A 25,375-nucleotide genomic window follows, 5' to 3' on the forward strand; every position below is an offset into this window, starting at 1 on the left:
TATTTCAGAATAACAGTTTTTATTTCAGTCCATCCTTGGGAAGTGACCCAGGCTTTTTGACTCCTGGTTGTCAATAAGAAGCCAAGAAGTTCAGGCTGTGGACAAGGCACTAAGACAAAACTAGTCCTATGAAAAAGACCTAAGACCTAAGTGGTGACACTGCTCAATCTTTAGTTCCAGTCTAGGAATATGACCAGCAGATTTGGGCATTAATAGGATTTCTAACAAGCTGGTTGTTGAGGACAATGGGCAGAGGGAAGGGGAAATATATGTATAGAGTAATCAAAAAATCGACCCAAGAAGTTGCTATTTCTCTTTTAGGTTAAGAGAGAGTGTAGGCAAAATTCCCAGCCACCTCCACTCAGAGAAAAAAGGGGTTTTTTTGTCAATGGTAGCTTTTCCTCGCACTCTTTTTTCTCTGTTTGTTTTACTCAGGACTTCTCCAGAGAAATCTTTTTTTCTCTCTCTTGCTGAGGAATGTTTGAGTCCTTGGCAGGGACTTCATATCCTTGACTAATTTTCAGCACCATACTTGACAGATGTTTCCATGTCTGACGTTACTAACAGAAACTTTTCCTCAATTTTTTAATTCTTATTTTATTTAATTTTTAGTAGAAAAAAACAAAAAACCACAAACCCCAAAACTGTCACTTTTAATTTTCTCTTGATTTGTCTTTTGGCCAAAGCAAGGTACATTCTTTATAATATTTTTAGAGAATGTAGTTTCTTGTTCACTGTTTTTTTCAGACCAGTTCCAATTAAAAAATAGGGTCTGATCTAGCTAATTATAATTTATGGGAAAATATCTTCTACATTAAGGTTTAATATGTTAAACTATAAGAAAATATCTGTTATCTTTGTGTGCCTGAGTCATGAGTGGAAGGAAGGTACTGCAATCCATTATTCCCTCTCCATCACATCTTGAGTCCTTGAGATTCATGCTCAGTAGCATGCAAAAACCTTGAGTAGCTGAAACATTAGATAGACAAAAGTTATATTTAACACAGACAATGGGGATATTTCCGTGAAAATTCATAACAGCTCCCATTGCAATTATGGGAAATGCATCCTTATTGCTTTAGAAAATACTGATGCATCTTTTGGATGTGTTTTCAGATTTTTGGCAGAAGTCTTGTTTTCTTATTTATTATTTTCTTAGGAAATATTTTTCTTCTCCTGCTGTTTCTGGCCAACTCTACTGCTATGTATTATTACCCTCTTCACCCCATAGGAATGTTTGGTAAACACTATGAAATATTCACTGCATTCAATCCGCAGAATATAAACACAATATTCACAAATTTTTGTAAATTCACATAATAAATGAATGTGTAACCAACAATCTGTTTTTCACATATTCCACAGTCAGAATAAATTTGACTAGAAGCTTTTTTTGTTATAAAATATTTTCTCAGCTCTAATTAACTACTTACATTGGTCACAGACAACTCTTGAACTGAATTTCCTACTCATATAAAATTGATTTTAGTGATGCCTGCATCCTGTTTGCTTGTTATTTCCTTTAAGCAAATAAGTTGGCTTTTTGTAGCGAAACCTTGCCCTATTTTATATTTTTTTTTCTTTTTATTGCCACAAAAATGGTTTTCCATGCTTATTTTGTATAACGTGGGTCACCACCTTTCAAATATTGGGCTTGCGTAAAGACCACACTCCCCATCTCGTTGCTAATATTGTGGTAGTAAAACATCATGGTGTGATTGGCTAAGGACAAATTATTACTGGCAACCTATGTTCTAAATGGGGAGCTTCTTGCAAGCAACTGATTGGAAGATGAAAAATATTCAGAATGGTTCAAATAGCCTTGGAATTGGTGGTAGCTCTGTATGTAAAGACCCACTCACACATGAATGGAAAACTCCCAGTACCTATTCCATGTTATCCATAATGTGAGCCACTTCTGTAACTTTTTTACTGATTTCCAGTGTTTCCATACTGTTAGCAGTGCTTTGAAACCAGGTCTGTTTTCCTGGGGTTCAAATCAATTCCATCTCCTAGTTTGTGAAGGAGGTCACTCCTGTTGACTGGTAGTATTTTTTTATAGGTGAGGTTTGGTAGCCAAAGTGGTGTTAGGTCTAGCAGTGGGGTTGCTATATGCTTGTGATGTGGGAGAAAAGCAGGTAATAAGGAGGATCTGGCTCATGTATTGAGTCTGTCTTCTGTTTGGGAAGATAAAGGCAGTAACTAAAATTCCAAGATTTTTCTGTTCAAGGTGAGTAAACACGGTGTTTTCTTCTTCTGCTCCTGCTTTGAGTACCTTGAAAAAGTTCTAGTGAATGCTTATATTTCTGGGTTTATTTCTTTATTTCCCCAATTGCTGAATGCAGCTGGCTTGTCTGATGGTGTTTGTGAACAACCAGAAGACAGTCAAGATTGACTTTCCCAGATGCTGTTCATTATTTAAGTAATTTGAAGATCAGCGTGCTAAAAGCCTTTGAAAATGAAGGCTGAAATGTTGTAAAGGAAAAGGTTGAAAGGTGTAATTGGATTTCTCTGAGGTAGCCCATGGCCTTTGCACGATCCAGCACCATACAAGAACTCCAGTTCTCCTACTCACCTAGCTAATCTTGCTGAGAACTATACTGACCATTCAATAATATGAAAAATCTCTTTTTGAAGACAGACAAACTGACATCCACAAAGGAGAGGTTTCCTCTCTAGAGGCAAGTTAGGATTTACTTATGGTGCCCATTTAAAGGTATGCTTTGCTATCAGGTACCTTGCTGAATAACATTATATGTTTACAAAATACTCATCACCTTGTTATGTGAACAAGGTAGTACGTATCCATTTCCTCACTTCAGTGTGCAAAGACTGCTGATACTCTTGGCTGTTACTCTTCTGCATGCTTGCAAAAAGAACCTGCATATGTTTAAGCAGCTTTTTTGCCTCTCATCTGCTATGGACATGCAGTTGCAATTACTGTAGCAAAGCTTTAGGTTCTGCTAACACTGAGGTGTAGGCACGTAGAAAAAAAAAAGAGGAGTGAAATAACACTGTTGTGATGTAGCATAATTTAATGCCTTTTTGAGTATGGAAATGAAAATGTTTATAATCATGATTGGAGGCTTAGACTAAAACTGTTTCTTTAATATAGCTGTGTTCCTTTTCCCTACTCACCCATAGGCAAGAAAAGAGATACATTTTCATGGGATTTAATGACAGCTACGTTTAAACATTCTTTAAATTATTCTTTTAAAATTAGTTAGTGTTTTACTGAACTGTCTTTGCCCTTTCCAGAAGAATTTCATTGGACTTAGGTCTGTCCATTTTGGAGGTAGAATAACAAGTACAGTCCTTCTAGAGGTACAGTTAAGAACTTGCCTAATGTTTTACCTAACTTAAGTTATAAACTAATATTTGTCAGCAGAATTCACTGCACTTAACCAACACAATAAGCATTTTGAATTTTGGACCTGGACAGACTGATGCACAGGGAAAAGGTTTGGTATGTGTGTGAGCTTTCAGCAGACTGCTAGCAAGACTGTGGATCTTCTCTCTGTATCCTGTGTTTTGCCCTACTCCAGGCATAATCCTTCATCAGAGAAGGAGCTGAGGAACTAGGTTAAGGCCCCCTTGGAGGCAGCTTTGAGTGTAACATCTCCATAACTTTCTGTTGGCATCAAGACTGTTGTACAGTTGATCTGATTACTGAGGTAGGGCAATGAAAGACCACGCAGATGGGATTGCTGACTCAAAGTCGGTGCAGTCTTTGAGGTTTATCATGCTTTCAAAATCGCTTTGTATCAGAGTAGGGAAAAATATGAACACTTCTTTAGGTAGTTTCTCAAAATACCGTCTAAAAGGGCAAATGCTCTGAAACGGCCCTGCAGACCTGTCCTGTCTTCAATGTTTTTGGTAAGCAGTAAGGCATGACTGTATCCTGGTCCACAAGTAATGTTGAGTGGTGATAAAAAGCTTGGGACCTTGGGCTCTACAGCAGGCTTCTCTTGATCTCCATAATTAAGAACAGTGCCTTTAGGTCTTTGAGTTAGACAGTTGTTAGTTTTACTTCTAGGAGATGTGGAAGCATTAACTTCTGTATCTGGTCTGTCATACTGAAGTCTTGAAATTCTGAAAATGTTGGATGTGTATTAAACAAAATATGGTAGCTATTTTTGTTGATGTTGGTTAGCAAGCAGGATTAAGAACAGACATCACTGTTTAGAGATTTGATGATCTCTGCTTGTTGATTTTCATAAGTACACTTTTAAACAAGGTCAGGACAGAAATGAACTTTCGAATGGCTGAGTGAATCTTGCTTTCCCTCTTGAAGCCAGGAAAAAAAAGTCAATGAACTTTCTTCTAATTCCCCGTTTTACTTTAGTTCTTGGTGATGACTAGACTAGAAGTTGAAATACTGCAAAAATATTTGGAGTATTTCCCATAATACAAAGTTTTAATCGTATGGAAATGGTTAGGGTTTCCTGCAGGTATGACTTCAATTACTGAATTAAAATAATTGAAAAATTTAATAAAATTATCCTTTTTGGACTGTTCTTATCAAACCAGAACACCTTTTCACTCAGTATCACTGAGCAGACTATTGCCAGCCTGGAGAACAGCCTTGACATAAGTTCTATTTTAATAGGTTCTGCAAAAATACAAGCAATTATATGTTTTTACCTATGTAGTTAAGTGATACTGTTATTTAAAAACAAAACAACCACCCACCCCACAAACACTCCTTCACTCAAATCCTTAAAAATTAAAATTAATTCAGTTTGTTCCTTAGCAGATGATTTCACAAGTTTCTTGGTAGGCTGGGACTGACTCTACAGTGCCAGCATCATACGCCATGGTGGCCTACGTTATGTTGAGTCATAATGGTTGCCAGAGCTAAAACTTGTTGTTTTCTTTCCTAAAAAAAAAAGAAAAAGAAAAGAAAAAAAACATGAAAAATATCTCATTTATCATGTTTTTTATTACATCTTTATGCAGGTGGTCTCCATACCAGGAGACGAGCCTGATTGGGCAGGAGACTGGAGCCCCGAAGGGGAAACGGGCGTCTCCTACCCCTATTGGGAGGGTTGGCAGGTACAACATGTGGTGTTATGTGAGTCTATGGGAGCATCTGATCTTTTTTTCCCCCTCACAGCGTGGGAAAGTTTCCAGTTCCAAAGCACCAGTCTGGTCTCCGTGTGTGGCTTTCTCCATAAACGGTGGTGTGGAAGTGTAAAGCATGCAGCGCATGTGATTTAAATCTCGAGCATGTGCCAGATACTCTTATCATTCTCCAAGTGGACATGCATGGAAGAGCTTCGTAAAGGGGCTCTGTCTGGGCCTGTCTTCTAAATTTTGTTTTGCTTTTCATGTATTCTTTTTTCTTTTGATGTAGAACTCCTTAAAGACTTCAACACGGCGAAAGAAGAGAACGTCTTTTAAAAGAAAAGCCAGCAAAAGAGGCAATGAAGTAGGTATTCAAGTGCTTTGGAAATCAGGCTCCTTTTGTTTAAATGTCTAAACCGTGAATTTGAAGTTTTTAGGGTTTTGGTTTATTTTCTTTCTTTCTTTTTTACTGCATTGTTTAATATATTTTTTTCCCCTGGAAAATTCAATGCTATTAAATTTGTTGTTAGAAGAGATAAAACTTGTATGAGAAGTTTTATTTTCTGAGTTGATTTTTTTCAAGAATCAACGTACCAGACTCCAGAAGGACCAGCACCCTATTCTCTTGGGATGTAAGAGACTCAGCTCACACCCTTGTTTTCCACTAGGCAGAGCAAGGGTGTGAAACTGGGGTTGTGAAGTCCATGGTGAGTGCACTGATGCAAGGCTCTGGTCCAGTTTGAGGATGTTTCCTTCGGGGGATCTCATATTGGAAATATTCTGTTTGTGTGAAAATTGAAATTCGACCACAGAGGGAGAGAGAATACAGATTATTGATCTGATGGTTTGATTACCCATGTATCTTATAGAAGACCTTGCTTCCCGACTCTTCTTAGTGGATTGGTTATATAGACAAACAGCTTCCTGAGAGAGGTGGAGGGAAACTGGCCTCTGCATAGCCAGGGCTCTCTGGTTCAAGGCCTCGCTTGGGTGGTGGGAGAACTGCAGACCAGAAACTGGAATCCACATCTGTAAGAGCCCAGGACAGTATCATCATTACTGGACTCTCTGGTGTCCTGCAGGGGTAGGGAGTAGGGAGGCAAATAGTTTCTCATTGATGTGTTGGGTTTCATCTGTGGCATTTGTTCAAAGGTGGGAAGGCAACAAGGCCAAGAATTCAAGAGCATATTACCTGCAAATAAGTGCTGATACAATTTATCTGATAGAATGAATTAATGGAAAAAGTAGCTTATCTCATTCTGTTTTCCTTTGGAAAAACTGTTTGTATTAGAAATAACACTGTGTCTGAGGCATTATTAATGCTGTGTGAATAATTGGGAGTGGGATGGCTGGAAATAATATTGAGTAAAATTTTAAAATAGTTATGTATTACCCTGAAGTGAGATTTTCCCCCTCTTATTTATATTCTCTTGTCTCATCTGGATAAATAAGTGCCAGCTGAGCACCACATTGATGTGGCTGTACTATTTCCAATACCTGAGGTAGTTTTATCAGAGCTAGGTTGGGTCTCCTATGTGTGTTATGCCAGGAAAACATACATAGCTTGTACTAAAGCTATTTCTTGCTTCTGTTTCGCAGGAGAACAAAGGCCGGCCGTTTGTGATAAAGCCTATCTCCTCTCCACTCATGAAGCCACTGCTGGTTTTTGTCAATCCAAAAAGTGGAGGGAATCAGGTAAGAGCATCAGCTGGATCCAGGTCACAAAGTTTTAGTTTAACAGTAGGGTTTCTGCTAGTTAAATGACAATAGTTCTCGGTCAGTCAGATAGAAAGGACTCTATGCCTTAACTGCAGTCCTCAGAAGAGGTCCTTACCATTGAATGACCATTCCACTTTGATGGAGCTGGGTGACTGAAATGGGTATTTGAGTGGTTGCATTCCTATTTTCAGATTCTTGAAAGGAATCTAAAATGGCAGTTTGGAGGTTTTCAAAAGACTTCATCTTTCCATGGAAAATTTGGGTTGCCAATGCAGTTTTAGACTTATCTTTTTCCAAAAAGTGGTTTGATTTTACTAGGAAAGGCTAGTGAATGTGAAATGACATATTCCTATGGCATTTAAAAAATCATTAGTGGTCTTGTACTGTACCACAGAGAACCAAGTTTCAGTGACAGCAGACTTTTTCCTTAGGATTCTTGGAATGAATACTTACCCAAGTGAATGTTTTCCAGGTCAGTTCTGCTGCTTTTTTGAACATCAAAGAATCTGAGTGCCTTTAGATAAACAGGTCCTTCTATTAGAAAAGATTGATGTAAGATACAACAAAAGCCTATAGAGTATGGAGAATAACATAGCCCTTATTCACCTTCTCCTCTGTTAGAAGAATTAGACAGGATATCAAATGAAACTGCTAAGACTGATCCAAAACCAAGGAAAAAGCTACTCCTTCTCACATTGCATAGTTCAGATGCCATAGGATGTTGTGGATTCTGAAAGTTTACACAGGCTGAAGGAGAGATTTGGAAGAGAAAAACCTGGATTACTGGAGTCCTGTACCTCCCTCTGGCTCAAGAGTTCTATGAACCACACACAGCTGAGATGGGAAGAATACCTATGGCAAACATCACATTTATTTGCTCTCTTCTTATACCTTTTCCTAAGTACTATGCCTGCTATTCTTGATTCTCCACTTAAAGGAAGGTGTCAGGCAGAAGAGCCATCCCTCAGAAGGGGAAGCTGTGGAATATTCCTGATGGATATCCCAAGGCCATGTCTGAAAGGCATTCTTGAATTACTTTGCATTACAAGTAATTCTTGAATTACTTTGAATTACAAGCTCACCCCACAGAGTTCTTAGCTCTCTGCTGATAGTAAGAGCTCCTGCCATTTTGTGTCTAGGCAGAATGTGGAGGAAGGGAACTGAGTGTCTGGAAAATGAACCCAGGAGTTTGAGAAAACAAAAATCATACTTTTGGGTGATGGGTTGGCCGTGCTGCACTGAGTGAGGGAGCACTGGGGCAGCTGTAGCCCTCAGAGTCCTTGGCTCATACTTTATTAAATGCTAGAGGGTTACAATTATGAGTGTTCATGGTGGTGATGGTGGAGGTCAAAGTATTGTCATTGTTTGGATATTGGGCAGGACAGTGTCAAATGTGATGGTGACTTTGCATACAATCTTGTTCAACTTCTTGCTGTCATGGATGACTGAGGCTGCTGTGGGATAAGAGATGTTTTTTCTTGTTTCGGGTGAGGAGAGGCAGGGGAATGGGTTGCTGTGGGAGATGTTCCTTTGGTCTGACCCCAAATACCTGTTCGTATGAACCGTTAGTGATCTGTGTTTTGAAATTAGTCTATATACTTACATGTGAACCTTGTCCAGTTTGGTGGGTTGTCTTTTCTTGTTTTGTTTGCTTTATAAAACACAGGGGAAAAAAAAAAGAAAAGCAGTTCAAATATAATGAATAATGCACACTATTATTTCTAATAATCATTAAACTACTTCTAATTTCCCTTCCTTCGATTTTTTTTCTCTCTCTTTCAGGGTACCAAGGTTCTCCAAATGTTTATGTGGTATTTGAATCCACGCCAGGTCTTTGATCTCTCTCAGGAAGGGCCAAGAGATGCGTAAGTTTTTAAGCCTTCATCTCTGCACAACCTATTTCTTTTCTTTTCTGATGAAAAGCAGAAAAAGGTCTAGCTTGGCTAGATTACTGGACTGTATATGAGGTGTATGTATCCAAGTTTTGGTAGCAAAAGGGAGGACTGCAGTGGTGGCTTTTGTGAGAGGAGATCAGGAGCTACCCCTGTGTCAGACAGAGCCAGGTCCAGATGGCTCCAAAACTGACTCACTGCTGATCCCAATGCCTGACCATTCCCTAATGGATGCGAATTACAGTGGGGAGAGGCTGCCTCCAGATTGCCATACGTGACAGCACTATGCAAGTGTCTCTGCTTGCTGAGTAACTGCCTCACTTTATCTGGACAGTTGAACTGTGATCCTCTTCCATGGGAGAGAGGACCTGTCTTTAAAGGGATGATTCTTGCTGCCAAGGGTTAAGAAACCACACTTCTATGGTAACTGAAATGGGGATACTTACTGTACTTAACAGTCTGTTCAGCCCTACTTTGGCAATTTAGGCAGCACAAAAAGCTAGTAATAATGTAAAATAAAATATTTACCTGTATTAGAACAGGTAAGAATAGTCCAAATATTTCCTATTCAAGACACCCAAGCTTTTTGTTACTCCTGCAGAAACATCTCCACTGCTGTTCTCTCAGATGTTGAGAGGCTTTAAGGTAGACATACATTTATCAGAGCTGTATAATGGGGCTAAAGGAGGATTAGGCCCTCTGGTCACTCAGCTCTCTACACACAACGTACCAACTCCATTACAAGATATTTCGTTCTACCATTCTTTGATGCACCTGAAGAAGCAAGACTTCAGTGGGTGCTTTTTTTGTCTCTCCTGTTGGTATCTTAGATCAGATATCCCAGAAAAGGCCTCTATTAGATGTTCTTGCCTTCTGTGGTGTTAAAATGTAGTTACCAGTTGAAGAAGCTGTCATATTCTACAAGCTTGAGAAACAGTAACTTGTCAAATCATGATGAGGGATAGTAAATTTTGTTTAAGAACCTCAGTGTTTAAATTCATTTACTTTAGGGTAAGAGAAAAATGAAAGATTGACCTCTCTAGAGGGAATGTGAGAATATGGCCTTCCAGATTTAGCATGGCAGCATGCTAAACTGATCAAACACTTGTCAGGAGGTGCTGCCTAACGAGGAAGGAAGGTCCCATTTCACATCCTAGTGGGTTTTGCATGTGTTTGTGTGAAGACATGAAGTGAGCCACAGGGCTCAGGTTAAGTTGGGGCCGATGTTGCCTGTGACTGCCAGGGCCGAAGCCTTATCACTGCTGAGGCTTTTGGCAACAGATTTTTTTTTCCCCACCTCCACTTACATTCTTCTTAGTAATGAATATTTGAAACTGCAGGAAGCGATGGTTACACTGTCACTCAGCAAAACGCATAAAAAGTGTCTGCATTATTGTTCTGATGTTTTTTTCCTTTTTTTTCCCTTTCCCTCCCTGGCCAGGCTGGAGCTGTACAGAAAAGTGCCAAATCTGAGGATCCTGGCCTGTGGCGGGGATGGGACGGTAGGTGGCCAGTGCCTGGCAGCCCTGTGGTCTTCGACCAAGTGATTAAATTCCTTGCAGTGATGGGTTCCCCACCTCGCAACACCTGCAGAGCCAGATAAGATACCTAATGCTTGTGAAATCTAATATTGGTTTTTCAATTTTATGTGTGGCCTGGCCTGTGTAGATATGCGGCCAGATCCTAATGTCCGAAGTCCTTTTTCCTTTATGCATAAAGGTTTGGTACAGCTTCAAAAAGATAAAGACTAATTTTGCTGGTCTCCTCTCGCTATTTACATAGATCTGAGGGTCTAGCAGGTTAAATCAGTGACTGGGAGCCACTCTGCTCCTTCCTGCTGTTGTCTCCATGATGTCTGAGTACAGTAAAGTAGTGTCTTCTCTGTGCCTAAAGAAAGTTAGTTTCCCCATTTTCTTTATGAAGCTTCTGTGAGGAAGGATGTTGCATTGGTCGTACAATTAGCTCAGCATCCGGCAGATCCATGCTCAGTATTTTTCTTTGCAACAGAATTTCTGTGTTCTTGGATAAGTGAATAGGTTCAAATCTTTAAAGGATTTGGGCACCTTCGGTTGGAGACAGACTCTGCAGTTAAGGGCCCGGAGGCCGTGAGTGGTAATGGAGTTATTACAACTGCATTCTCTCTCCAGTAATTAGGAATGTTATAAATCCCAGTGTGTGCCACTGAGTGCTTAAATACAGTTGAAAAACTGCCCTTTAATCTCTAGTAGGCTCAGTTCCCCAAAATGCATTTGATAGTAATTTTAACAGTAAGTATGGTAAGGAAAATGCATTACCCCTTGCAAGATGCAATGATTGGACAGAATAGATATATGTAGATGTTTAGGACTTGGAGAGGTGGTTGGTTTATTTTGTAGTGAGCTGTAACCCCACTATTAGCTCATCTCTGCTTGAATTTCTTGGGGAATTTTTTGTTCAGCTTCTGTGGGTTCCTTTAAAACCCCATCAGTAGGGTTACTAATACCAATGCTTCCCCTGAAAGTGTGAAGAAAAAAAAAAATCAGTGATAAGATTGCTGTCTTGCTGGTTCATGGGGAATTAAGACATTACTGAATTATGAACTTTTCTTAAGAAATGTGCAAGGCATTGCTTTAGCAGGAGACATAAACTGCAAAAAAGTTAGTCAGTCAGTTGCTGGAATTCTTTCTCTTTTCCATCTGAGGAAACCAGTATTTTCACAGGGGAAAAAACTATTTGTCATGAAGGTATTAAAATAGAAAAGAATGCAACTACACTGAGTCGGACCATCCTTTGTTTTCCCTTTGCTGAACAGTGCAAGCGAGAGGTGGCAGCATCTTCTCATTAGTATGAACAGCACTCCACTATTACTTTTGCTGCCGCTCAGTTTGAAGCAAATTAATATCTAGTTATTCCCAAAGCCATTACATTTAGAAATGAGAAATCTGGCTCAAATGGACTTAATGAATATGCAATGAGACCAGATGTTACCTTGCATTATTGAGCTGAATCAGAACTTATTGTAACTTTTCCATCATAACTGCTTGCTGTTACTTTCCAGGGCAGAGGTTGAAAGCTTCCCTTTCAAAGCAGTCAGGAGGTTTCTGTTTACAGGGAAACGATAGTCTGTGCCATCCTTGATTGTGCAGCTAATGTACAAGGTTTAGAAGTGACCTCAAGTTTAATAGCAATGTTGTACTTATAAATTAGTAATTTGAAGTTTCTGTTTATCACTTAAAATCATTCACAGAAGTGCTAGGTATTGTAATGTTATCTGTAGCAGTGAGAGGCTGAAGTGCAGGTGTGTGGATTAAGTCAGTGGTAATGGCAAAAGACCCTTTAAGATTTCCTGGCCCCACTGAAGTTATTTGGACTGTTTTTTCTGTCTCCTGTTAACAATGTTGAAGGATAGATATTTTCAAAGATAGGGGATTATTTACCTCTGAAAATCCCTCTAAAAGTAGGGGATTATTTACCTCTGAAAATCCCTCTAAAAGTAGGGGATTATTTACCTCTGAAAATCCCTCTAAAAGACCTACATACTTTTGGTGACATCCAAAGTCATGAGAGCTGTAAATGCCTAACTGTTGTCAGACAATGAATTTGAATATGGGATCACATCCCAGATGAATGCTTTAATAATTGGACAGTTGGTTACGATAAATAGCTGTCTGATAAATGCCATTTGTGCAAAAATAAATTTATCTGTTAAGAGACCTGGAGAAAGAAATACCCTGGAATACTGAATAGCATGGTGGTTGCTATGTTTACCAGGCCACCCTCTCTGCTGATCTTCAGAGTTATGCTGAGTGCCTTTTGTGAAGCTCCAGTGTAATCCCAGTTTGGGTTAAGAATCTATTTCAAACCACAATAATATTAGTTGGGGGAAGAAAAATTTTGTCCAGCTGCAGTCAGGATTTCTGTTTTCTGTTTTATTTAAAAGCTCACATTTCCAGTAAAAACGGCATTTTTGGAAACTGTGAGAGGGAAAAAAAATCTTCTGTTTATTTTTCACTAATGCTTTATTTAAAAATGCAACCCAGGTTCTTCACAAATTATTATTTTATTTTTTTTTTTAAATGGAAGTAGTTTAAAGTGAGAAGTAGTTTAATAAAGAGTTCTTTGGTTTTGTGTCAAGAATATCAGTCATAAAATGTTTGGTAACATCTTTAGTAACTTTTTTAGTAACAATTCTTTCTCCCCCTTGGAAATTACCATTTAATGAAAACAGAATAGTTTACAGTAATTTGTTCCTTCGGATAGATTTCTAGTTGAAAGTTTTATGTAGTCCAGAATAATGACCGGAGAGAGAAATAGCTGTGTAAAATAGCTTAGAATACAAAGGAGACTGATTCACTGTTCCAAATCCAAGGCCTTTAACCCTGAGCATTAAACTCTGTCTTTTATTCCAGTCTTTTAGTCTTTTATTTGATATATATGTGTATATATCTGTATATTATATAGATATAGATATTTTGTACTGAGTAAAATAATTCAGCACTAAGGCCTCTTGTCTGGGAAATGGGAGACTTGGGGGCAAGTTAATGCTTGACATGACAAGTTCTCAGACACCATGCAGTTTTAATGCGTCTCTCGCATTTTCTTTCATAGCTGTTGTCAAAGATTTAGTTTCTTTTGGCATAGTGGTAGTTTTAAAGACATTATCTTGAATTGTCAATTATTCTTCTTCGTTCACTTTTGCATTTCTTTTACATGGTCTTTGCTGTGAATAGGAATATGATATGATCAAAATATACCTTTTTCCTTTCAATCTTTCTGACTACCAATTCTCTGCATTTCCCTTTTTATAGGTGGGCTGGATCCTCTCCATCCTTGATGAGCTGCAACTCAGCCCCCCGCCTCCAGTGGCTGTCCTTCCGCTTGGCACTGGGAATGACCTTGCCCGCACCCTCAACTGGGGTGGGGTAAGGACTGACTGGGGCACCCTTGTGTGGGGGTTCTCAACTTGCTGCTTGGATTTAGTCATGTGTGGTGGACCTTCCTTTGGGCTAAAATAGCAGGCAGGGCTGTGTCCAGGGTCTGCTTCACTTTAGGCATAATGGTTTGATTCAATTTCCAGTCTGGGATGTTGAATTACTATTGATGTAGTTGTAATAAAAGTGTATTTACATATATCTGGTATTTCAGGCTGAGTAATGAGGATGATATGCAGGCTTCTAATTTAAGTATTGTTTAAACTTTATTTCTCTTTGTTTATCCTTGACTACAGCACTGGAGTTATTCCAGGCAACACAAATACACTTTGAGTGCCTCTCCTTATGGCTTTATTTTGCCTGCCCTACATTTGTGCACCTCAGTAATAGCTTGTTATTGATGCATCAAAATTTATCAAGTGTCTTAGGAACCTTTGATCTGGTGTTTTAGGCCTGTATGAAAGGAGGGAGATCTGTCAGGTGATTGGTGAGTGACTTGATTTGTTTTCACCATCCGTGGCTGATACTCTGGTCCCATTCTGCTGTCAGGGTTACACAGATGAACCAGTGTCCAAGATCCTCTGCCATGTAGAAGATGGGACCATTGTCCAACTGGACCGCTGGAATCTGCAGGTTGAGCGCAACCCTGATTTGCCCCAGGATGAGCTGGAGGATGGGGCACGTAAGGTTAGAGCCTACTTTTTCCCACAGAAACTATAGGATGCTTATGAATGCCTTTGGGTTTCACCATAAGCTGCATGGGTGGGGAGTCATAAACATTTTTAATTTTCTATTTGCATCTCTCCTTTTGTTCTTTTCATGTGTCAGTGATTCCAGAGTTGTGTGAAATGTAATGCGTTTATTTGTTGTTTGTAACTCCCAGGCATTGAACATTTATGTCAAGGACTAAATCCTGGAAAAAAAATCCCTAGCATTTTATCAGAAAGGTCATTGTTGTTTTTCTCTAGTTGCAGGAGAAGCAACCCTGTGACTACCATCCATTTCCAAATTAGACAAAACTAAAAACAGGATGTAAAATTTTCTTCCTTAGGAATTTGCTAATGGATACCAGCTGTTTGCTACTTTACAGCAAGGTGTAGTGTATTTTTGTATTTAACTTCTTTGTGTGTGGGTCTCCATATAATCTCCATTAGTGTATCTTGATAATTGAAGAGTGGGAAAATCTTTTGTGAGGGAATCATATAGTAATATGCCATTTGGACTGGAGATGTTGAAAGTGCTACAAGTATAAAAAAACCCCTGATTCTGTGAACCATTTTCCTCTTCTCAGTTATAATTTCCAGCTTATCTGTTGGATGGTACTGTTGCCTTTGTACAGCCCTGCTGGGCCTGTGTAACAATGAAGAGGCCAGACGTGAGCTTCCCTGCCTCAGGCACCCTCAGTAGAATCAGGGCTTCTTCTCTGGGACTTGCATTGGTCCTGGTTATATGTGAAGTGAGAAGAACACAGGTTGCATTTCATTTGCCATGCTGAGCTTGAGGAGCCAGCAATTATGAAAATCTTTATATTGGTGACATATTAAGTAGTGCAACCTTATGGGAAATCTCAATGACAACATAAAGAACCCTTTGATGTGTTTACAAGGATACATATATGGTTATAAAGTGCTGTAGATGTGTTTGTGTTCTTTGGGTTCTTGTATCTGATCCTCTTCCACAAGCCATTACTAACCTTCAGAGCAACCTTCTGCTTACATTTTCCTGATACGTCCTACTTTCTTCTGAGGTTTTTCTGACATGCCAGCTTTAAAGTAGTTAATCCCTGGTGTGTTGAGAAATGTTTAATTCATGTTATTTTTACATCTCTATTTTTATTATCTAATTACAGCTTCCCCTCAATGTCTTCAATAATTACTTCAGCCTTGGATTTGATGCACATGTTACGCTGGAGTTCCATGAATCTAGAGGTAATAGGGACATTTTATTTCCTTAGCTTTGTGGATGGGCAGTTAATTCATGAATTAGAAATGGAGTTGGAATTGACATCCTGTTCTTACAATTCAGAAGGAAAACTGGAATATAAAAACACAAGATACAATCACTTTCTTTCTTCTTGTATGTATCATGAGTTTCCAAGGGACTTTATAATTAAAAAACAGAAAAAAGTACAAGGAAGACTGTCATTTACTGGAGGAAAAGGACTAAAAGGGAAGATTTTTGAGGTTTTAGATCTTGTAAAGGAGATAAGTACAGACATAAAGGAAGTTAATGATGATGCAGAAATGTCAGAATAAGAGAAAGAAAAATAAGTTAGTTGCAAGTGTGGAGGTGGAGGGAGGAGTGGCAAGACTGCAAGTAGCAGGAGGATAATCGTGTTCTCAAGCTAGAGGGCTGTTTTCTATGGATGAGTACAGCACATTGACACTGGACTTGGTACAGACCCAGAGTGTCTCTATGCAAGTTAAAGGGTTTTAATGTCCATAGAACTGTCAGGAATTGAGCAGTTGTAGCATCTTGTCTGTCCCTGTGCCAGTGGCAGTTTTACCACCCCATACAGGTTGAAATGTGGCTTAATTGGCTGGGTTCTGGACTGATGTGAACTGCTGTATTTATATGGTTTAGGCAGGAGTGCTTGTAGAAACAAATCTGGTTCAATTCTCTATGTTCAGCTTTTGGTCATTCCAGCTTCATATGCAGGTATTTTTTTCTGAAACAACCTCCCTTATCTTCACTGTCATACTATCAGTGTGTCATTTCAAGATGAAAAGACAGCACTCTAATGCCAGGCTAAATAAAGAGCAGGATAGATGATGGAATGAGCTAATGCATATTTTATAATGTTTAAGACTGCTTCAAGCTTTAGGAATAATAATGAGGGGCCACAAAAGGGCACAGGAATGAAATGATGACAGCTGTATGCATTTTTTTTATGAGTGCATATCACTATGCATTGCTAATGTGACTGTGAATATACAGTATAGATTAAGTGCATGTCTACTTTCTCATTTAATGGAGGCATTATTTAATAATGAAGTTATGGAACCCTATAAAGAATGAATGTTATTCCAGACATGCCAGTGTTCTAAAAATTTACATGAGTGAAAAAATACTTGGCAGAGCAAGCTGCGTGTATGTGTGGCCAGGAGAGCTTTTTGTAGCACAAGTCTTTACTGTTGGTGGCTACCTTATCTTCTCAAATGCTAAAATATACAAAGTGAATACTATGTATTTTTAGGAGGGGGAAGCTTATAGCCTTGGAGATGTTGCTGGTGTGTGGGTTGTATTGTTTTTCTAAGGAGTTGGGCTGGCTCTGCCTGGAGGAGAGAAGGTTCCCTGGAAACTTTATTGCAGCCTTTCAATACCTGAAGGGAGCTTATAAGAAAGATGGAGCCAGATTTTTACCAGGACCTGTTGCAATAGGACAAGGGGTAATGGTTTTAAACAAAAAAGAGAGTAAATTTAGACTAGATATAAGGAAGAAGTTTTTAACAATGATGGTGATAAAACACTGGCACAGGTTGCCCAGAGAGGTGATGAATGCCCCATTCCTGGAAACACTCAACGTCAGGTTGGATTGAAAAGGCTCCAAGCAACTTGATCCAGTTGAAGATGTCTCTGTTCATTGCAGGGTAGTTGGACTAGATGTCCTTCAGAGTTCACTTCCAACCCGAAGTATTCTATGTTTCTGTGAAATAAGCAGCGCAAAGCAAATTCCAGTCTCTTTTACAAATGGTGACAGCCCAGAGAAATTCTTAGCAACAGTAGCAAAGTGTAAAGCACTTTCACAGCTGTAGCACTTGGGCTATTAAGTGGCTGTGTGTAGTTGCTTATGTGGAGCTGTTGTAATCACATATACTATTAAAACAAACGAATACCATGCCTGCAAACCAAAATAAGATAAATTGATACGAACTCTCAACCTAGCAGGGCACTTTATGCAACAGAGGTTGGTCAGCTGTTATATTTAGCATAAGTACTGATTGCAGTGTCTCAGAGGAACTTGTACATGAATGTGGCCTTTTCCATGGCAACCTCTATACTTTTCTTGTGACTAATCAGATTGAGACTTGAGGGTTGGATCCAAACCTCATGTACTTAGCTCTGCATCTTCAGGAAGTGTTCTGGTTAGCTATTCCATTGCCATCCTTATGCTTTGCTAGAGCACGGAAGATGCAATTTACTTTATCCCTACTGACATGCTGTTTGATCCCTTGGCTCTGAAGGACTGTTCATTTGCAGGAAGCCCCCCCCACACTACACACACACAGAGTCTAACACATTCCATTCTCTGCTCCCTTGATAGTTTGAGAATGGTGAGGATGTAGTGAGCCTTGGATCTGCAGTCCGTTATTTACTTCTACAATCAAAGTTGCACTCTAATCAACTTTAGGCTCTATTCTATATCACAGAAAGAGTCCTTCCTCCCTACCCATGCTCATCTGTGATGTCAGAAATAGGAGCAGTACGTTGAGGACCTGCTGAGTCCCTGTCCTCAGAAAAAGCTCCTTTTCCATTCTAAACTAGGACTTTGGTTATGGTGAGCATTTGTCGTAAGATCCTTGTAAGATCCAGTGCTCTGGTGGCTGCTGTCTGGAGCCATCAGGGATAGTCACATCAAAGAACGTGCAGAACAGGCACTAAACCTTTAGAAACCTTCTGCTGCTTGGTACAGGGTGTTGAGACCTTCTGCAAAGAACTGTGAGCTCAATAAGTGGGATAAGATTTATTTATGCAGTTAAATTAATTGTTTGAAGTAGAAGGGCCCCTGAGTGAGTTTGACTCACCTGACACAAAAGAAGGATGATACAGTAACTGAACAAGCAGTCAAATCAGAAACTTCAAGCAGCTCATTCTTACAAAATGGAGCCTTATATTGTGACATGTAGTGACTTCAAAGAGAACTAGAAGTATTGTTTTAAGTGGTCATTTGAGAAGTAATTTGAATGTGTTCGCACCAGTGTGATGCTTTAGCCAGAAGGACAGTCTTGGTAGTTGGATGTTTTCACTAGAGAATCACTGACCAAGGGTGGACAGTTGGTACTAACTTTGAATACAGTGCCAGAAGGTCTACTTCTGAAATCTCTTGATGCCACAGACTAGGAAAGCAGTTCCCAAGGAGAATGACCTGTATTCTGGGAAATGTGCCTTATAATGGGAGATTAAAGGAACTCCATTTAGCTTATTCAAAAGAAGGTTAAGAGGCAATTTAATCACTGCCTGTAAGTATTTACTCAAGGAGAAGATATCTGATAGTTGAAGGCTCTTTAATCTGACAGAGAAGTATAATAAGATTTAGCAGTTGGCAGTTGAAGACTGAAAAATTTCAAGAGAGGAATCCCCCACATTTACTTTAACAGTGAGAGTAATTAACCATTAGATGTGCATTACTACTAGACTTAAAATTCTCCATCACGTGGAATCTAATAAAAATGAAATGGTTTTCTGAATAGGTTTTAGAGTAACCACTATTTTTTTTAACTTGCTGCAGGAATATTTGGGTAGAAATATCTGTTCCTCGGTAGCTCTTTAACACATCAGAATTTAAGTGTTTGTTTCATCTTGTAATTAACTAATGCTTTACTCCTGCTTAAAAACATGGCTTAGTGTTTCATAAATTTCTAATAATTCTTGGAAATTTTTTGTGCATTGGTGAAAACAGAAGTCTCAAATCGTACTGAGGGATCATAAGATGAGTAGTCTGAGAGGTGTTAAATTAACTGAATTCTTGTTACCTCTTTGCTTTTGTTTCCTTCTGTTTTCACTCTCTGCAGGAAAGGGAATGAATTCAATATCAGTGTTTGAAATCTGATAGCAGATAAAGGAACAGATGGGGGACAGTCACGCAGGAAAAATGTATTTATGTTAATATTTTCACTGAGTGATATGTGCTAAAAGCACTATAGTACTGGCAGGGAATGTGAAGGTGTAATGAAGTCTGTTTGTTTTATTAGGGTGTTCATATTTTTCTTTTTTATCCTTTCACAGAAGCAAATCCAGAGAAATTCAACAGCCGGTTTAGAAATAAAATGTTTTATGCAGGGGTGAGTTATGCTTTGTCTTACAGAACGGTGCTAACTTAGTTCCTTGAATGTTTGTTTAAGTATTTTCCTCCCCGCTTTCTCACGTCAGGAGCTCAGACCAGTTCATTTTGCCCATTGCAATTTCAAGTGCACACACACAGGTGTCTGTTGGAAAGTGCCTTAAGTACAGGTGTTATACAGAGCTGAGCAGGTGAGAGAAATGCCACTCCTTTGGACACAGTACTGGTCATATCTTGGTCCCCCTGCTTCTGGCTCATAAGCTTCTCAAGAAATTGCTTCTCCTCTTTTAGGGTTTGGGAAGCACATGGATAGTGATTTTCCTAGAGGAATTCCCAAAGTTTTGGCCTGTATCTTTGTAGCTTTGAGGAACAGTCTTGGATGTAGGGTCATGGGGAGTAGAGAGCACAGATCAGGTATCTGGAGTGATTAATTTTCATGTGTGAATATGCAAATAGAATTAACCGATTCTGCATTCAGGAGGTACATGGACAACACTTTATTCTAAAGTAATTAAGAGAGAAACACTAGTTTGATAATATATGACATATAATGTATTTCTGGATGATGACTCCCACTGTACCCATGTACCTTAAACATGGAAACAAGCAAGAATTTGCACTTAAATCCTTGGATGCCCAAGGACTTTTTTCAGTTAACCTCTGAAAGGGAGAAGTACCATAATTAAAAAAAGAAAATAATCACATCTTCTATGAGAATAAATTTGATGAAAGAATGGCATTTTGGTAATGTGCTGGGATAAGAAAAGAGAGGAGTTGCTGCTGACAATTCCTGCACCTTTTTCTGTTGCAGGCAGCTTTTACAGACTTTCTGCAAAGAAGCTCAAGGGATTTATCCAAGCATGTTAAAGTTGTGGTAAGTATAGGAAATCATAGTGTCATAGTATTGTGGCAAGGGGGTGGGTGTGGGAGGTTGGAGAGAGCGTGAGGTGAGAGTTTAATGGCTCTGTTACTTTTCAGTTTTGAGCATGACATTTGCAACACATTCCAAGGAAAGTCTTGGGAAAGTTGTTACAAAGCAGCAACACTTCTCTTGTCTGTGGCTCCATTCAGCAATTTCTCTGTGCTCTGTCACTTTGGCTTTGTAGTGTGATGGTACAGACCTGACTCCAAAGATCCAGGAGCTGAAGTTCCAGTGTATAGTGTTTTTAAACATACCCAGGTAAGCTCAAGACAAATACTTGAAGTTATAAAACAAAAATAATAATAATTTTTAAAAGAGATCTGCCAGTTATCCTAGACTGGGTGAATGTGCTGGAAGCATATTGCCACTGGGCTACCTTGTTGAGAGTTAGGTGCTTATAATACTGTTAATTAGCAATACAGAATGGCATCAGAGTGCAGCGAAACCATCCTTCAAAAAGTTGAATATCCTGATGCGGTAGAAATGCTTAACAGACTCACTTTCAAAAGTTGTGCACCTAACCTGCAAACAAAATAGTAAGGAAAGACACGAATGTCTAGTCTTTTGCTTAATTAGAATCAAAGTGTGAAAGGAAGGAGGGAGGAGAGGGCAGAAGTGGAGGGAAGGATCAATATTTTTCCAGTAGAAGAACACCAAACTGTTGAAAGAAGTGCTGGGTTTTAGCATGTTACAAGGTGTCAACTAATAAAAATACAACTGTATTCTTAAAAGTTGTCAATCTCCTGCTTTCTAGAACAGTAGTCTCTAAACTTATTTTGACTGTGCAACCCTATCAGTAAAAATCTTTTGATAACCACCCCAATATTTAAGTATGTATATTTATTTTTAAATTATATACATGTACCACTATACTAATATTACACACAATATTAAGCAAACATAAATAATAAATTAAGAAAAGATATCATAAAAATGAAACAAACTTACTTTAATATTTGTTTTCTTATTTATTAAAAGTAAAAGCAATTCTTTTCTTCACACACACTAATTGTCTTGTCAGCTGTGGATTTTTCTTGCATACACCCTGTGGTGTGTGCACCCCACTTTGGAGACAACTGCTTTAGACAAACTACCACTTTGCTCCACGTGCAGTCCCAAGCACTCGATCTTTTGAGTCCCACGCTGCCTTCATTGCAAGCTTCTACTTGGTGTCACCTCTCCAAAGTTTCCCCTTCTATCACTCTCAGATCACTTCTACATCCATTCTTTAATGGTAGAAAAGGCAGATATTACAGCTGTATCTGTCCTGCTTCTTATTCTCCCTGCTACCTCTAACTATGCAATGTTTGGCATTCCTTGTGCTGTTAGAACTGCTGAGCTAGCAGGGAGAGAGGAAATGGAGCTCCAAGGCTGGAGTTGCTGCTGCAACCCCATGCCTGCCTAGCATAGGGGCAAAACAGCTTTATGTCTCAACAGGTCACCTGCAGGAATCAAAGCAAATAGGGAGAACAAAATGCTGCTGCTCTGTTACGTATTTCCTGGTGTTTCCCCCTTTTCCTCTCACAGAGGAACCTGATAAAGATTATGGTGGATATATCTGTGGGTGTTGTATAAGCTTGGAAAGAAACAGAACAGGCTAATAGGCTGCTAGTCAGGACCCCCAGGGCCAACTGCTTTCTCAAACTTGCTTTCCAAACTTCTTTCTGTAGGTACTGTGCTGGCACAATGCCCTGGGGAAACCCTGGAGATCACAGAGACTTTGAGCCCCAGCGCCACGACGATGGCTACATTGAGGTCATTGGGTTCACCATGGCCTCTCTGGTGAGTGCATTGCAGGTGCTTCCCTGCCTGCAGGAGCTGCCAGACTCGGTGGACTCTGGGCAGCACGACAGAGCACAAAGCTGTTCTTGTTACCGAAGACAAGTGTGTTTCCATGTAGTCAGCCAAGGCCAAAACCTGTGCTGCAGTTAAACGACAGAGTCAAGCTATAGTTTTCTCATAAAAGAGGTGTTATTTAATAATAAAAGTGTATTCTTTGCAAAATAGGACTAATTTGCATGTGCAATGCTACCAACCTAAATGGCAAGATTATTACAGTAACAACACTACAATAAGAGCAGCATGCAGACATGATTTTACTGTGGGAATGTTCTGTGATGAAATAAATACTGCTTTTTCCTTTTAACTTTTGTATATTTCAATCTACAGCATAAAAATCCTTTTTTTAAAAATAACTGGCTGTTGTAAATAAATATGAACTATTATATAAAATTATATGCCCATACAGTTTCCAAATGCCCACTAAAAGTCCTGTGAAACTTCACTAATAGCTGTGGAAAACTTATTAAGATTTCTGGCATGAATATTATCTCTCCTTTTTATTTGCTAGGGAAAGGAAATTCAGCCAACAATTTAAATTTATCAATACACTTTCTGTCAATACTGTCTTTAAAGTGAACCAAAACAGTTACCACAAAAGCAATCTCAGTCCAATACCCTGATGTCCTGCTTATCACAGTGGTCAAAAACAGTGATACAGTGACATAATCTCATCAGAAGCTGATTAAATGCAGTCAGAGAGTTGGTAGTTAACCCTGTGCTAGCACTAGTCTACCTAGGGCACTGCAGCTTGAACTTGGTGTGACCAGAAGAAGGCCCATATCTGGGCTTCTTGGCAGGCTTTTATAAATCACACTTAAGTCCATAACTTTAGGCCTTTGTTGCTGCTATGTCTTGTGTGAATGAGGTTAAAACTAGGTTTTCACTAAACTCACACACTTTTTGTGTGATCTGCCCCCAGTGCATATCACTTTCAGTGAATACCCACGACAATGGTGTTTGCTTCCTCAGAGAGAAATCCTGGCAAATCTAATATTCAAAGTAAGCAAAAGTAAAAGGCAGTCTTGATCAACAATCATTTCTCTAAAAGTCTGTCTGGGTTAAGGATTCTTTTTTGGCCTTCGTTTTTTTTTGATGGGTCAAGTGGATTAGGGAAATAACCTACAAATAAGAAAAATTTTGTTTGTTAACCTAATAGATCTTGTGGAGTAAACCTGAAGAATTTAGGGCATGTTTTTGAAAATGCTGTCAAATTCTATTTAGCATATAGCAACTGGCAGTTTTCAGCTGGAAGAGTTTTTGGGTTTGCCATTAATGTGACTCTAGCCAGTCAAAGTGGCTAGAGTGATCTCAGAAGCTACCAACAATTTCAGCTGGGGCTTAATTTGAGAAGTGGGGCTCTTTGAGCTGGTGTTTCTCTTTAAAGGAAGCCTAGGATCTACAGTTTTACTTTGGTTGTGATGCTGAGGAATCTCTGTAATCCTAGACTGTATTGATATAATCCTGGCTTGCTCTGTATATCTCTCAGATGTGCTTGCTCATACCTAAGAAGGTCTGTGAAAACAAGGGAGAGAATTGCTTTATAAGAACTATTATTATATTATTGATCATAATTTCAGTTGATCCATAATATTAAGTGCACAGAGCAGGGTTAGGGTCTTGACTTGTGTTTAGGCTGTTCTCTGTTAGTGCTGCATTAATATAAGATTTTTTTTCTGCATCTGATAGATGAGAATTAATAGTCTCATAGTAGTCATACCATTAAAAAATACATTTCTGCCCAAATATATCTTCCCAGAACTTGAAGAATCTGCTCATTGTCTTCCTTGCCTAATTTCTTTGAAATCAATTCTTAAACATGGTATTTAATTATTTTTAAAAAGGTCCTTCTACTTGCTCTTTTCAACCTGTCTAATGTTGAGGTTGACTTGCTGTGTAAGCTTTCATAATAAGGATTTTAAATTGATCTAATTCATATTAAGGACTATTCTGTTCAGGAAGGGAAAATAATTTTTCTGCATCGCAAATGTCTCTAATTAGGGTTGTTGTTTTAAAAAGCAAATAATTATTAGCATTACTGTTAGTGTAAAAACAAACCAACCAAAACAAATTGAAACCTTTAAGAATGAAAGAACGAACCCAATTATTCATTTGTGCATGCACGTGTGTGCACATATAGGTGTGTGTGCACATATAGGTGATGAGACAGGCAGTGCATGTGTTTAGATATCTGCTTGTTGCCCACCGTTTTTCTTTATGAAATTTCAATTTCTGCTTTGCAATTTTTGGGTGAATCATTGTGCTCTTTTAGCATATCTTAGGCATGGAGCGCTGTGTAATGGATGCTACCATCAAAGCTGCTTTTTGGATTTGTTAGCTGCCTGAACTATCTGTTATGAGGTGTCTTTTCTCTCTCTTTCCTTCTTGGTTTTTATTTGGTTTTTGTTTGTTTGTTTATTTTCTTCCAGGCTGCTCTCCAGGTGGGTGGTCATGGAGAGAGGTTGCACCAGTGCCGTGAGGTGACACTTTTAACGTACAAGTCTATCCCCATGCAAGTGGATGGAGAACCGTGTCGATTGGCCCCCTCACTCATTCGGATTTCCTTAAGGAACCAAGCCAACATGGTGCAGAAGAGCAAGAGGAGGACATCTATGCCTTTGCTGAATGAGTGAGTTGGATACATGCATGTCCTAATGGCAGGAGCCCGTTTGGGGCAGCATATTTGGTGATGGATTTTGCATGTACTGGACTTGCAGAGCATTTGAAAAATAAATTAAAAAAAAAAATCACATCTTCTGAACTTCCTTTTCGCTGTATTGTAAATACTTACCTGACTTTCTTTTACTCTTTATCTTCTGGGTTACCCTCTCTCTTGCTTTTAGACTGGTGCTGTGCCTTTCTGTTATTTATTTAGAGAGGTTTGTGCAGGCTCAGCGTTGTGCCTCCTGGCTTTTGACAGTTCTGCATATGTATGCCATTGCTCTTGAAGTTATTTTGATTTATTTTCTCAACTTTATTGATCTGCTTTTTAAGCTTCATTGTAGACCCTATAAGAAATTACCAG

The 25,375-nt window shown here is 39.0% G+C and overlaps 1 protein-coding gene across 6 annotated transcripts in view; it reads left to right on the forward strand.

Annotated features, from left to right (window-relative positions):
• The window catches only part of DGKI (diacylglycerol kinase iota), a 216,614-nt gene that overhangs the window by 100,650 nt on the left and 90,589 nt on the right, over nucleotides 1–25,375 (forward strand). For 4 of the 6 annotated variants that reach the window (XM_051784753.1, XM_051784752.1, XM_051784747.1 and 1 more), the window contains exons 9-21: nucleotides 4,960–5,055; nucleotides 5,357–5,431; nucleotides 6,667–6,762; nucleotides 8,569–8,651; nucleotides 10,120–10,180; nucleotides 13,466–13,579; nucleotides 14,138–14,275; nucleotides 15,438–15,516; nucleotides 19,535–19,590; nucleotides 20,401–20,463; nucleotides 20,696–20,769; nucleotides 22,182–22,293; nucleotides 24,780–24,979. In XM_051784753.1, coding sequence (XP_051640713.1) covers nucleotides 4,960–5,055; nucleotides 5,357–5,431; nucleotides 6,667–6,762; nucleotides 8,569–8,651; nucleotides 10,120–10,180; nucleotides 13,466–13,579; nucleotides 14,138–14,275; nucleotides 15,438–15,516; nucleotides 19,535–19,590; nucleotides 20,401–20,463; nucleotides 20,696–20,769; nucleotides 22,182–22,293; nucleotides 24,780–24,979 — 1,247 coding nt within the window. The remainder of the gene's footprint in view (nucleotides 1–4,959; nucleotides 5,056–5,356; nucleotides 5,432–6,666; nucleotides 6,763–8,568; nucleotides 8,652–10,119; nucleotides 10,181–13,465; nucleotides 13,580–14,137; nucleotides 14,276–15,437; nucleotides 15,517–19,534; nucleotides 19,591–20,400; nucleotides 20,464–20,695; nucleotides 20,770–22,181; nucleotides 22,294–24,779; nucleotides 24,980–25,375) is intronic. The other 2 variants (XM_051784750.1, XM_051784751.1) reach the window with 1 other exon arrangement.

This window comes from Manacus candei, unplaced genomic scaffold, assembly GCF_025592945.1.
Source record: "Manacus candei isolate 608988 ecotype Guabito, Panama unplaced genomic scaffold, ASM2559294v1 h1tg000018l, whole genome shotgun sequence".
In the NCBI taxonomy this organism is placed as follows: Eukaryota; Metazoa; Chordata; class Aves; order Passeriformes; family Pipridae; genus Manacus; species Manacus candei.